Source organism: Hippocampus zosterae, chromosome 15, assembly GCF_025434085.1.
Source record: "Hippocampus zosterae strain Florida chromosome 15, ASM2543408v3, whole genome shotgun sequence".
NCBI lineage: Eukaryota > Metazoa > Chordata > Actinopteri > Syngnathiformes > Syngnathidae > Hippocampus > Hippocampus zosterae.
Genome location: NC_067465.1, coordinates 15,033,021 through 15,046,947, shown reverse-complemented (window position 1 = coordinate 15,046,947; position 13,927 = coordinate 15,033,021). Strand labels below are relative to the sequence as shown.

The 13,927-nt window shown below is 41.3% G+C and overlaps 2 protein-coding genes across 2 annotated transcripts in view; both read left to right on the top strand.

The window, feature by feature from the left end:
* The window catches only part of LOC127616701 (ankyrin repeat domain-containing protein 13C-like), a 237,609-nt gene that overhangs the window by 213,234 nt on the left and 10,448 nt on the right, over positions 1-13,927 (top strand). The gene's annotated exons all lie outside the window — the stretch shown is intronic.
* Positions 5,024-13,899, top strand: efcab14 (EF-hand calcium binding domain 14). Its single transcript, XM_052088528.1, has 9 exons — positions 5,024-5,756; positions 6,580-6,728; positions 6,830-6,975; positions 7,763-7,861; positions 7,951-8,061; positions 11,149-11,301; positions 11,633-11,723; positions 11,802-11,930; positions 12,507-13,899. Exons 1-9 carry the CDS (start codon positions 5,581-5,583, stop codon positions 12,677-12,679), a joined length of 1,227 nt encoding a protein of 408 aa, XP_051944488.1. The 5' UTR covers positions 5,024-5,580; the 3' UTR covers positions 12,680-13,899.

The following is a 13,927-nucleotide window of genomic DNA, read 5'->3' as shown; positions in this document are numbered from 1 at the left end:
TATCTTTCCTTTTGTAAAAATTCCAATAGCCCTTGAGCACAATGGTTCGCTGACTCTTGTTTTAGCTAAACGTCAAAATGTTGATTCTGAGGTTCGGTGTTTGAATCTCGGCTTGAGTGTTTACATGTTCTGCACGCCACCGCCTAACTCTGCTCCCCCCCCCTCCCCCCATCCCCCCTCCACACACACACACTCACACACACACATTTCGACGGAATACATGTTAAGTTCATTAAAGACTCTAAATTGCCTACAGGTGTGAAGGGGAGTGTGAAAGTGTGAAGATTCATTTTTGACTCATATTTTGGTCGCCGCAGTGTCTAGCAGTGCTTTATCATTGCTCTGGACCAATGTTAGCAGCCTCTCGGGGCCATGGCAAGCATCTGGGGTTGTTTGAGGTGTTGCACTATTTCCAGTCGAGAACCTGCCCAGCCTTTTGCCCCAGGCCAGCTACGATAGGCTTTGGCTGACCTGTGACCCCAATAAGGAAATGCGCCATCGAAAACGGAAGGATGAACTTGTCCATCTTTGACATTTTAGCTGAATTAAGTCGTTCCCTGTTGATTAAATGAAGTGTTTTAATGAGCACAACAAAGGATTCAAATGCAATCAAAGCGCTGATTCCTCCCCCTGGCTCCTTTCATTAGCTTATTTGAAGCTACTCCCTCGGATGTGCTTGAGAGCCAACCCTCGCAGTCACTGGCTGATTGGTGATTGAGTGTTAAACACTCTTGTTATCATGACATGTATTGTATCGGTGAAGTGACACCGAAGGCTTTGAATGTCACTCCTTCCACATTAACGCACGGGCCCAGTATTCCGGCACAATGGCGTTGATACATGACCTTTTTAATATTGATGGCTCCATCTTGCGTGAATGTATGCATGCCGTCGCTATTGCTCAACGTGAAATATTCACTCGGACAAGAATCGTGATGGCTGCGAGGAGTGAGCCTGATGAAGAAACTGATCTAGTTTGCACGGCCTCGGGAGCGAGCCGCTAGATTGTGAGCCCATTTGTCCTTGACGCCAGGGAAGCCTTTCAAATGGGAGAACATTGCCCCCTGCTGATGCCACAACACACAGGCGAAAGGAATGTAAGATGAGGGGTTCCTTGTTTTGGAATGGATGGCTCTAATTTACGAACGACAAAAGGAGAGATGCAATCCTTTGAATGCAGTTTTATTGAAATGGGGAAACAAAGACGTTTGCACCACAGCACGTTTGAGAACACAACTCCTTCTTCCGGCTACTAAAACACGTTCTCTTTCCTTCAGCCCTTCAGACGCTCTCAACATTAACATGTTGAAGAAATGATTAAAGAGAATATAATTTAGGTAACTTTAACATCAAAGAAAATGCTGTAATGTTCAAACATAAAATTATAATAATTAACAATTTAACAAATGCTTACAGAAATATGACTCAGGGAAGAGCATTTGTTTTTCTGTGGCGCTTTCTTTATTCGGGTTCACCTTTAGCTCCTTCCAGCTAATTTTGGGTGAGAGGCAAGGTACACTCTGGACTAATCACCACCCAGTCACGAGGTACACACAGGTAATCATGCTCACTCACATTCACACCTATGGACGATTTTGTGGAGTCAGTAACAGAATCCGGGCGGCGGACTATCCAGAGAATAAAACAGATCTGATTTTGTATAACTGTCTTGACCCTTACAAAAATCTTGTGGGCCATCTAATTTCTCATGAATTACCGGTAAGTCCCAAATTGTTAGCTACTTTTCTTCGGCGCCAAACAAATCTGATTGACTCGAAATTTCCTTTCATATAAGAAACAAAAAAAGAAAAACATTCTTTGGACTATAGAAGTCAACACAGGGCACGAACATTAACACTGTCAAGCTTGCCAACTAATCTGATTGATTTGGACTTTCTCAAAATCTACTTTAGTATACTGTACAAAATTCATTTGAAATCGAGTTTTTAATTCCCTTGTTTGTATTCACAACATTTTTTTTGCAATCCCCCCCCCCCCCCACCCCACCTCAAGTGTGACAGCCATAAAAACATGCATTTCTCCAAAGTTGCATTCAGCCCTCTGGCAACAAAATAGATCTAGACGTGGTGAATGAGAGGTAAATTGCCCAGCGAGGGAAAGAAAAAAAAATTGTATTCCGACCGCAGCCTCTGCTTCCAATTGATGTTAATCTGTATTCACAAAGTCTTGCGTGTCAGACCAAAGCATTCAATTAGCAGACAATTCCATTCCAATTCTATGCATAGCTGTTTACATTTTCAACAAAGCACAACAACGCACGTTGTCTTTTCGTTGTAATTATATTCAACGATGTGACATAAAGACTTTATGACCCCCCGAGTTAAAAAAAAAAAAAAAAGATGAGATAAAACACCAGTGGTTCTTTGATTCACAGGCCTCATGCTGGCAAGGATGTGTACGAACCGCAGCAGGATGCTTGTCCCCCTCGCCGGGTGTTCTTATGCTGATTGAATTTTGTCTGCCTGTAATCTTCAAAACAATAGCACCACATCACCCCCCGCCTGATCTGGTGCAGCAGAACTGACACATTAGTCCTGATAATATTAGCTCTGTGTGGGCACTATGTTATTATTATTATGTGAGGAATTCTCTTTTTATTTTTTGCTGGGTGTAATAAAGCATCAGCAGTAGGGCCATGTCTCAAACTGAGATGCTCAGGAGCAGTCAGTGGCTATTGTGTGTTGAATTTCATACAGGGTGACTATTATTAGTAATTCACCGCAGTAGTTTTGGAGGGGAGAGGGCTTGTGGGGGGAGTAGGGACTATAAAGGAATATATTTTCTCGGCAGAAAGCAGGCCAGTGGGTGTGCAATTTTCATGAAAAAGAATGAAAGGCCAGTGGGCTCTTGCCTTCACTCACCCCAGGAGTTTTTTCGGGGTAACACCGACGGTTGTTGGGATATCCTGTTGCAGAAAGCCACATGGCAACAAAAGTCGCTATTTACACAATTTACGGCATTCAAGATATAAATATGTAAATACTAAAAAAATAAATAACATAAAGAAAGCGGTGGGGGGCAACTACTATACAGTATGTGCCTTTAGGAGATGACTGAAATTAGCTGGCGGAAGAGTCCGATTGACCATCGAGCTCAGAGTTGTCCGTATCTTTTTCTCTGAGGGCCATTGACAGAAAAAAAAAATAAAAATGCATGGGGCAATTTGCAATTCTTAGTGACTTAAGTCATTTAAAATGCTAAAACCAACCCATTAGGCACTCAAAGAGCGCATCTCAAATGTTGCTGTACCCTTTTTTTCCATTTCGTTTCAAGTTAGCATTTTTTTGACAGTGTTAACTGTGTAGTAATTTGGGAAATATATCATGACCATGGCTCACAATTTACTTTGAAGCAGCGATGCGAATTTGCTATTTACTTTTTGTTTTTTACTGTAAGCCTACGTTTCAGTTAAATTCAGCAGGGCAAGTCCTTCACATCCAATGAACTTCAAGTTCATCACATCAGTGTCTCTTAATATGTTGCACCCAAACTATCCCCCGAGGTCCATCCATTATTTGAATGACTTACCGGTACTTGAATTATTTGAATACTGTAGCTCAGCAGCTCCCTTATTACACTGGTCAACAGCAAATTTTATTCAGGGAGAACTTCACATGTCTCTGATAGTATTTTTGAAGCTGACTTCAAAAATGTCTTTCAATTTTTTTTAATAGCACATCAGGTTTTTGAGATATTATCCTTTTTGCTTTTAAGTTTGATTTATAAAAAACTAGCAAAATACAGATTTTATCATAGCAGTGACGTGTCAGAAAAAAATCCACCTGTTGCAGAATATAACTCTTAATTCATAAATTTCAACAAATATTCATCTAGTAGTTTACTTACAACTCTGATTTCGAAATGAAGTACAAATTTGTTGACCAGTGTTAGTTAAGTCACTCACCAAATAAGTCTGATTGACTTGAACTTTATCGTTTAATAGCTGTGCCTCAATAAGACTCGTACAATGTCCACTTGGTTAAATAAACACCTCAGCCCAAATATCTGTCACATCGGGCCCCCATAACTGAATGGCTCGAAATTTTGCACATTAGTCTAATTTGATCAGCTATTCAAAGTCCTATGGCTGAATTATTATTATAATTATTATTACAGTATTATTTTCCATCCATTTTCTGATCTGCTTATCCTCACAAGGGTCGCGGGGCATTCTGGAACCTATCCCAGCTGTCTTCGGGCAGTAGGTGAGGGACACCCTAGTTGCTAGCCAAGAGCAATATTATTATTATTATTATTATTATTATTATTATGTCAAGTACGTTCAGAGGTCAGGTTCCTCACCCCAAAAACTGACTGATTTGAAAAAATATCTGACAACGGTCCATTTTAAGAGAAGATAAGATAAGATAAGATATCCTTTATTTGTCCCACACTGGGGAAATTTACAGCCTCCAGCAGCAAGAATGTAGGTAGAAAGAAGACAGAAGAAAAAAAAAACACCGTTCAATTAAGTGCAATATAAACACAAAATGGATAAATCGCAGTGATATTTACAATTGTCTTTCACATCATTTAATTATTATTATTATTATTGTTATTTTTTATTCAGCAGCCTGACAGCAGTCGGTAAGAACGAGCGTCGGTATCTCTCCTTCTTGCAGCGCGGGTGTAACAGTCTCTGGCTGAAGGAGCTACCAAGTGCTGTCAGGGGTTACATTTGAAAAAAAAATGAATTATGAAAGTTGGAAGTTGAGTGTGCTTGTGTGTGCGCGTGTGAGACAGAGAGAGAGCGAGAGAGAGAGAGGGAGAGAGAGAGAGAGAGAGAGAGATTGACTTCCAAATCGTGACGCTAATAACATAACTGCCTAATTTTGCAGATTTTCTCCATAGTTTACTGCAGATGTTGCAATATTCCTATATTAAAGAGCCAATATTGGCCTGCTTTTGGCAACAACAACAACAAAAGTCGAGTTATACGCGTGTCGAAATGCTGCATAGAGGGGGCGGGAATACAACGAGACATGGGAAGTTGGAGTCAAATCAGTCTACCTATCAGATTAGATGTAACTGCAACGTCGCATCTAAACAATATACTGTACTGTAAATGCAGCCAGGCCGACCGACGCCGTGGATCACTTCGCAACAAATTTGAGTTTTGACGTTTAGTATGACGTTTCTATTATCATTCGTCCGTAATCACTGACACAAAAGAATGCTCGTCGCGGGCGCGAGTCTTTTCGAATCACGACGTTAGCCACTTGTAGTTGTGGTCGTTAGCGTTAGCAAAGTGTCAAATGTAGCCGTGGTAGCCATCCACTAGATTTTAATACGAGCGCTAGCATTTCAAATTGCTGGAGGTGGGGATTTAAAAAAAAGATGGTTATGTTGCTCGTTTCATTATAAACAATTGGTAGTCGTCTGACAGAACGTAACCGGCCCCGTCCGGTGTCTTTATTCCCCTCGGCCTCTTTCCGTCACTGAAACTCTGGCGTTTGCTTAGCTTCAACCGCTAGTCAGTCAGCCAGCAAGCTGGACAAAACGTTGGATTTAGTCGGCTTTAAGACGAGCTCAGCGGGCTCGCTGACGCCTCAGAAGAAAATGAAGAAGAGGAAGGAGCTTAACGCTCTTATCGGACTCGGGGACAGCAAAAGAAAGAAGGCGAAGAAAGGCTCCGGTCACCGGCTTCTCCGAACCGAGCCGCCGGACACTGAGTCGGACTCCAGCTCGGAGGACGACGAGTTCAACGGCATGAGCAGCGGAACCAGCTTTGGCAAGTGAGTGCTCCCTTCAAACGAGCTTTCTTGCATCCATGTTAACAACATTCCTGACCACACGAACGCCCTGCAGAAGAAACTTAGGTGTAAACAATCCTCTTATATATTAAGAGGATATTAGCATGTCAGCTGCAAAATGAAATACATAAAAGATGTCAATTGAGAAATGTGTGGGAATATTATGATAGGAAATACATTTTACATTGTTTACATTACGATTTTAACCGTGGCCTTTACAGAAAGATAATACTGTATAGAGTTTTGCAAGGCATTAATCAGAATATAATACAATATACAAAATCATAACAAAACGAATATTGTTTTGTTTTGTTTTCTGTGACAGAATGATTTATCTGGGGGAGTGGCTTCAACGAGCATCCTCACTTAATTTTACCTAAATGGTTCTACATGGTTTTACATAAATAATTTTACATAAATGTTCTTGATTATTTGAATCAGGTGTGTTGCTCTTGGGAGAGCTGGAAAACAGGCAGGACAGCGGCCCTTGAGGACCGACTTTGGACACCCCTGCACTAAATGGAAATAATACAAGCATTTATTTCACTCCTAACTTTATAAGAATGACGTAACATGGTACAAAAATGACTTTACGTGCCTAACCATGTTACTTCTACTCATGACATTCCCAATTTATTGTTCACCTTAGTTGAGAGTCAATTACAGTGTAGTTTGTGGAGCCTTAAACATGGAATAAAATTGTACAATCCCCATGTCGTAACAAACCTCTGAAAATATCTTTTTCCATGAATAATTAAAGACGTGATGCAGTGTGTCTAATGCTGCCGCTTTTGACCGCTTCCAGGCGAAGTTACAGTCAGTGCTGCACTGTGTGCTACCCACTTTTTCTCTTCATCATACTCGCCGCCTGTGTCATGGCTTGCGCTGGACTCATATGGATGCAGATTGCCTTGAAGGAAGATCTGGACTCAATGAAGGAAAAACTGCACAGCAGTAAGATCCACTGTCACGTAGCTGTTGTTGTGTTGCGCTGGACATACGAGAATGTTGAACCCTCCTAAAACTGCTGTGATTGACGGATTATTTTTGAACAGTGGAATCCAGCCAAAAGGCATCTTCAAGTGAAATACCAAAACTAAGCGATGACCTGAAAAACAAGGACAAGAAGCTTGAGGACATTGAGAATGGGGAGAAAGGGTTGGGCAAACTCTGGTTCAACCTCACAGACATCAACAGAAAGGTTAATTGTCATCTTTACATTGTCCACCTGTATGTAAGGAGCGTTGCGCTACACACATTTTTTTCAGCACACAGAATACCTTATTGGCCTGAATATAAGACTGTGTTTTTTGCATTGAAATAAGACTGAAAAAGTGGGGGTAGTCTAATATTCGGGGTCTAGACGTTATACCCATTCACGACGCGAGATGGCGCCAGATATCATTGACGCGAATGCTGAACTTGACTCCTCAGGCCAAAGTGAACCCCTGTCACGAAGAACAAAAATAAAAATAGCGGTAGCACGAAGAAGGAAAATAAAAAATAGCTGTAAGAAAGAAAAGAGAAGAAAATAATATAAGAGATAACACAAAATGGAGAAACGTAGCGGCAATCTGAAGAAAAGTGGGTCGAAGATCAGCCTGGTTAACCGGCAGCTGAGGAGAAGTTATGATGTCATTTACATTTCAAAAGCCAGAAGCCATTCATTTACGCATGTGATTGCACTTTAGATTTGAATGAAGCAGAATAACATGCTTTTCTCTCAAATATATTGTTATAATCATTTGTTTCAGATGTGCTGTAATTGTTTTCTGTATAAAAATTAATTTGGTGTTCAAAGTCTTTTTTCAAACCTGAGTCTTGAAAAAGAGGGGGTCGTTTTATAATCAGGGCCGTCTTATATTTGGGCCAATACGGTATAGTTCCCCGTCCGTCCCTTGTCATAGAAAATAAAGTGACCGCATTGTGACTTTAACAAAGTGGTCTTTATTTGTTGTTTTTATTGAATTGTCATTGCCCTCGTGCAGATTACTTTGTTGGACTCTGCTGTAAACCACTTGAAGGCCAATTTGAAATCGGCTTCCGATTTAATCAGCCTGCCCACGACAGTGGAAGACCTACAAAAGGTAAACAATATGAAGTTTAAAAAAAAAAAGAATTCTAACATGATTATCATTATTTGTTTTACGGAGGGTTTTTTTGCTTTCAATTTCAGAGTGTGGCTACGATTGGAAGCACGTTGACAAGTGTTCAGCACGACGTGAAGACAATACAGACCGCGCTCGAAACTCAGAAGAATTCCGATGACGGGCTGAAGGCAACTATGGTAAATTCATCCACTCGCAGGCCATAACTTGCATTGTTCATTTGAATATTTTACGACAAAAATAACATTAACATGTCATCCTTTTACAAGACCGCAATATTTCACAATAAACAATCTGTACATATTATTTTATTAATGTGAGAGTAACATTGTGCTATTGTTAGAAATGAGGCAGAATTCTGCCCCCGACCCCTAAAAAAAGTATATGAATAAATAAATATAATAAACATAATGTTTTTAACCCTTGGGTCCTTAAAATTAAAAAGGCCTTACGTTACGCATTTTACAATTTTTGTAATGATGTATTTTGTGTTATACACTTTTTTTTTTCCCAAACACTCAAAATGTTCAGAGGCATCTGGGCTATCCATACATATATAGTTTTTATTAGTTCTTTGGGATTTTTTTGTCCTTTATGGACAATAAAGGCAGTACTGTGTTATGACACTTCAAAGAAATCTATAAAAATAAAACCTGAATTGGAAGATGTCATATCACACAAGTAGAGCCTTGATAATGTCAAAGAATTATCACAAAAAAAAAATTCTGGATGAAAAAATGTTTTTATGGAAGTGCCGTTTTCATGCATATGTACAATTTCTAGTAAATGTATTGAGGTGTGATAACTACGTCATTTATGAATATTTTTTTACTTTCAACCACTCAAAATGTTCAGTGGCATCAGAGCTATCCATACACATATAGTTTGAAAAGGAAAAGTCACAACAACCATGTAGAATTTATAACACGGGGCTGCCGTCCTCTGCCGAGTCGGGGCTGCTCTCCTCTGCCGAGTCAGAGCTGCCGTAGTCGGTGGTGTCGCCAATGGCCCCGGGCGAAAATTCCCCCGACGATTCCTTTTCGGAAGCGTCCGAATCCGAACCGTCGCTATCGGTTTCCCAAATGGCATCAAGCACCTCCATTCCGCTGCACATTTTCGCCATGTTCGTTTCTCACCGTCCAACTCACTCGAGTGGTTGTGCCGGTTGATCGGATACAAATCGCCGCTACCTGGCCGCCTTGACCAATCGCGCACCGTACCTTCAACCAAGCCGAAACAGATCAATCAGTGGAATTCAGAAAAAGAATCATTGGCCGGTTTCCTACTCACCCGCCCCGCGGCGGCTGGCCGCCGCTGGGATAGGCGTGGGGCGTGGTGTGACGGTGACGGGCGGGGTAGGGCCGGTTTCCTACTCACCGGCCCCGAACCACAGCGCTCGCCCGCCGGGTACCCAACATATATATATATATTTTTTTGCAAAATAAAAACAGTTGTGTCTGGGGGTCCCAACCAAGCCCTACTAACAATCCGGACCGGACTTGTTCATGCAAAAATGCCCTGCAAGTCCTTCGACGGCGGCCCCGGCGCACCAAGCTGCTGGGTACCCAACATAACTTTATTTTTTTGCAAAAGAAAAAAAAAGTTGTCTGCTTGTGTCTGGAGGTCCCAACCAAGCCCTACAAACAATCACGACCGGAATTGATCATGCAAAAACGCCCCACGAGGCCGTCGGGCCGGCGCAGCCAGCCGTTAGCTACCCAACGTAACTTTATTTTTTGCAAAAGCAAAAAAAAATTTTGTCTGGAGGTCCCAACCAAGCCCTACTAACAATCCTGACCGGAATTGTTCATGTAAGAATGCATCGGTTTGAAGCCTCCTGCAAAAAGGCAAACTCATTTGCGATCCTCTGACGCCACCTAAAGTTGCAAAATTGGAATGACCTCAACCCAACAATGTGGCATGCTTACGTCTGTCCAAGCGAAAACAAAGCAATTGACGTAAAAATCGCGTGAAATGCATGTATACACATTAGGTTTACGATGCATTCAAAAATATGAATTATAATGGGTCTCTATGGTGCAAAATATGTAAATTGTTAAGATTACGGTATCAAAACCTTTTTTATTATTGCTGCAATGCCTGAGAATTATCAGCCGGTGACGTCATGAAATTTAGGCCATTTTAGAACCCCTCCATACGTTTCAGCTCTCTCGTGTTTTTCTGAATGCCTTTGCCTTTGATTCAAAGACATAATTTTACATTTATCGCAAGCGGACTACGAGGGTGAGAAAATTGCATCATTTTACAAGCTTAAAAAGGTAGTTTTTGGAGAATTAAAACTGTCAGTTAGCAAGCGATTTTACGAGTGTGGTCATGTCATTGCGACGTGAAGTATCTGCTCTCCTCGTCAGTCCTCAGCTGTTGTCCTCCTTCTGCCGATTAATCTTTGGTCTTGCACGTCTTCGAGTCGCGAGCAGATCTACTTCAATGTGGCTGCAATCCAAACCAAATGTTGTCAATTTTGAGTCAGATATTCCAATACTCTTATGCAACACACATAATGTGCCTTTTGGTGGAATTTCCATTGCCGAAGGCACCAGGTTAAGACCAGCCTTGTTTCCCTGTGCCGTTGCACACGTGTTTTCATCTATAATACATGGAACAAGTGCCCGTCTATTTTGGGAGCTTACTTTCTGAGTAAAAAGTCGGTCAAACATTTGAGAAAACTTAAAAAAAAAAAAACTCAAAAGGATGTTGAAAGCGCTATTTTTGCACTCTAACCTCAGTAGTAACAATGTGTTTAGTTGTTTGACATGGCTTTAAAATAACCTATGACACTGGGGACTGAGATGTTATTTCTGCTTTATTATTGTTATTATTATTATTATTTTAATAAGTCACTCATCAGCGAACATGATAAAAAGCAGACCTACAATGTTTTCACACTAAAACTCTTTTGTCCAACTGTGGAAACAAACACAGGAGGCCTTTACGCTTCTGGGAAGATGCTGGCCGAGTTTCACATTGATCTTTAGACGCTTCTTTTCAGGTGAAAGTTATTTGTGACCCAGTCGCTAATTTTGTTATTTTATGGGTCAACATTGGTAATCTGGAGCACAGATCTCCGCCTCGGGCAAAATGTGGAAACACGTTGGAGACTCCTTCCTCTAAGCTTAGAGATGTTGTTCCTTCCTGAGCCGCTTTGCTTCTGTTGACATTTTGTGAACGTCCTTTGGCCTTGCAAGACCACGGCTGTATGAAATTGGAGGTAAAGCAACAATGCGTGCGTGCGTTTGTTCTTGCAGGACATAAGTGACCTGAGGAAAGCCGTGAGCAAGGCCAACCAGACGGAGGCCAAACACCACATTTGGAGCGATGAGCAGATCCATATGCTTCTGTCGACTGTCGCCGAGCTCCAGAGCAGGGTATTGTCTTTGGAGAGCGGGTCCAGACAAAATGTGAGGTTTTTTTACCTTTGGCTCTATGACATTTGTTCACATTGATGGGCATGATGCCTTATTTGGATTTTTTTTTTGTGATCTTTTTATACTCATGTTTACATTACAAAAACAAACGTGGCTTTGTATGTGAACAGAACTCGTGCATGATGTTACTCTAAACAACGATGCCGATGCACAGACAATCTCGATTTCCATTATTTCATTTGAGAAAAAAAATCTTTGTTGGCATCTGAGGAGATTATGTACAAATTGAGAGGTTTTCTGTATTTCTTACTGCATGTATAAGATACTAAGAGCCCACAATATTATTTTTGCCCCATGCCTCCAGTTGAAAAATGCTGAATTCCAGCCCCTCAACAGTAGCGGGCCTCAAACGACAGAGATGAACGAGACTCAAATAACCAAAGTGTCATCACCAGGTGCTGTGTCATCACCACATAATAAACCTACTCACTGCTTTTTACCCGTGTTAAATTTTATTTTTTTAATTTTGATAGATAACAGCACGCTAAGTCCTGACCCAGACATTAGCAGACGCCCACGCTTCCTCACCCTGAACCGCTCCAAGAGAAATGGCGACATCAAATGCCAAAAGAGGCGCTTAGTTCCTGGAGTCACGTTAAAAGGTGTGTACAACTACTACAATATGCTGTCATAACTCGGTAGCCAGGTTTAGACGTCATGATCATGTCATACATCAAAATCGTCAGCAACGCAATAATCCATGTTGTTGTTTGTCATAGCAAAGATTTGTTTTTCCTCTCAAAACCGCCTCTGAACCTTCCGTGCTGTCCTTGATGCACACGCACGGTTGCTGTAACCTAGCGATGGAGCTTGAAAGTTTTTCAGCGTTTACGGAACATGCCTTTCAGCGCAGCACAATGATGAGCATCCGAAAAGGGAGTACGTGGCTAATTCAATTTCTGTTAAAGAGGGACAATTGTCTCTGGAAGCTATTTGGAACATTAGCTGCTAATATTAGCATCAGCATTAGTGAGCTACAGCTGTAAACATTATCTTAAAGATAAGGAATTTCATTCACCAAGGTTTTGTTTTTGGTGCAACAATAACCACCGGTGAACGTCTGTACAATGTGACAAATTTTCATTTTCTCCCTCAACCCATTTATGTATTATTAGAAACCCTGATTTGAGGTTTTTTTTTTTTTACGAGAAATTACAGTAGCCGTTTTTGTGCACAAGGTCTGAAAGAAATCTTCACGGATGACTACGGCAATCCAGCGGGCCTGACGTACGAAGAGCTTTGGGTGAAGCTGGGGCCGTTGACTCCGAAAGCTCGGGTGCTGCGGTGCTTCGACAGCGACGGTGACGAGAGGTACTCCATGACGGAGCTGAGAGCCGCATTTGGGCTGTGAGCGAGTCACCAACGGACAGCAGTGAACCACAGTGAAGGAAGCCCAGCGGGGTCTGGCGTACGCTCTCCGTAATTGCTGCATTTTTTGGCGTGAACAAATTGTCTTCTTCCATTTCTGTCCGATCCAGCACAGCCTCAGCTCCTGGCCCAAAACTTGAGCTCAAATCCACTCATCTGCAGAATGGTCATTGACTTATAAGTATCGTTCTCGAATGACAACACCACACCATCATTCGCTGAGATTTTTGCGGCAAAAATGCCCCACCACCCCTCACCTGGTAGAAGTGTGAGATGTATTTATAAGCTTTTATGAATGTTTACAAACATGACTACTAGAAACAGATTCTTCCAACCTGTTCCTGTTTTTAGCCACTTTCCTATTTTAACTGTGATGATTGATCCTAATCCTGGTCAGTTAGTATTTTTTATGTATCTCAATAGCTAATCATACCCTTTTTCTTTTTTTTCATCAAACTCGGTTTGAAGGGCTATGGTCACTTGGAAACACTAAGAATTTATGTAGCAATAATAAAGATGCCTAGCATGCAGTAGAGCAGAGGTGGGCAACCTACAGCACGTTGGCCAAAAACCTATTACGCCGGAATGCGCAGAAAATATAAACATTTCTTTGATTGCTGTATATTTCTTAAATATAACCCACACATGACTTGACACGATAGGAGAAAGGTTCCCCACCCCCGAAGTAAACATACCAAGCTGAATGTGTAACAGGTAGTACAAGCACTGACATTAAGTCTCGTTTTATGCGCTGCATAAAGACGTATTCATGGAATTGCCCCTTAAGTGGCCGCTGTTAATAAAAAGAAACATTCTCTTTTCATTCAGGGTGTTGGATGAGTTATTGTACAATTCTGAGCTTAAAACCGGTATATTTTAAGTTGTACTTTACAAGTTTATCATAATAATGTAACATGTACACATTTATTTATGACAAAGCTATTGTCCACTACGTTGAGGTAGTTTCAGACAATTTGCTGGGAATGTAATGGCCTGGGCCACTACAAAAGGTTTTGGTGCAGATCAGGGGTAGGGAACAGTCGGCCTATAACACAACCCACAAATGCTCACAACAGACATTTGATCGTTGTTTTCAATGATCTAGTATGGAGGGCTGGTTCCTGATTCCTGATCTGAAAGCTGCTACTGAGATTTTATTGGTGTTTTTGTGTGTGGGCATCAATGAATAAACGGTAAACAATTTTCAGATTGTGGTTTTTGATTTGTAAGA

Bases quoted from the DNA above. Each gene is read 5' to 3' on its own strand.
- efcab14 (XM_052088528.1), top strand. From the start codon at position 5,581: ATGAAGAAGAGGAAGGAGCTTAACGCTCTTATCGGACTCGGGGACAGC. The intron at 7,862-7,950 runs GTAAACAATATG...TTTCAATTTCAG, and splicing joins CAGTGGAAGACCTACAAAAG to AGTGTGGCTACGATTGGAAG. The intron at 11,724-11,801 runs GTGCTGTGTCAT...TAATTTTGATAG, and splicing joins AACCAAAGTGTCATCACCAG to ATAACAGCACGCTAAGTCCT.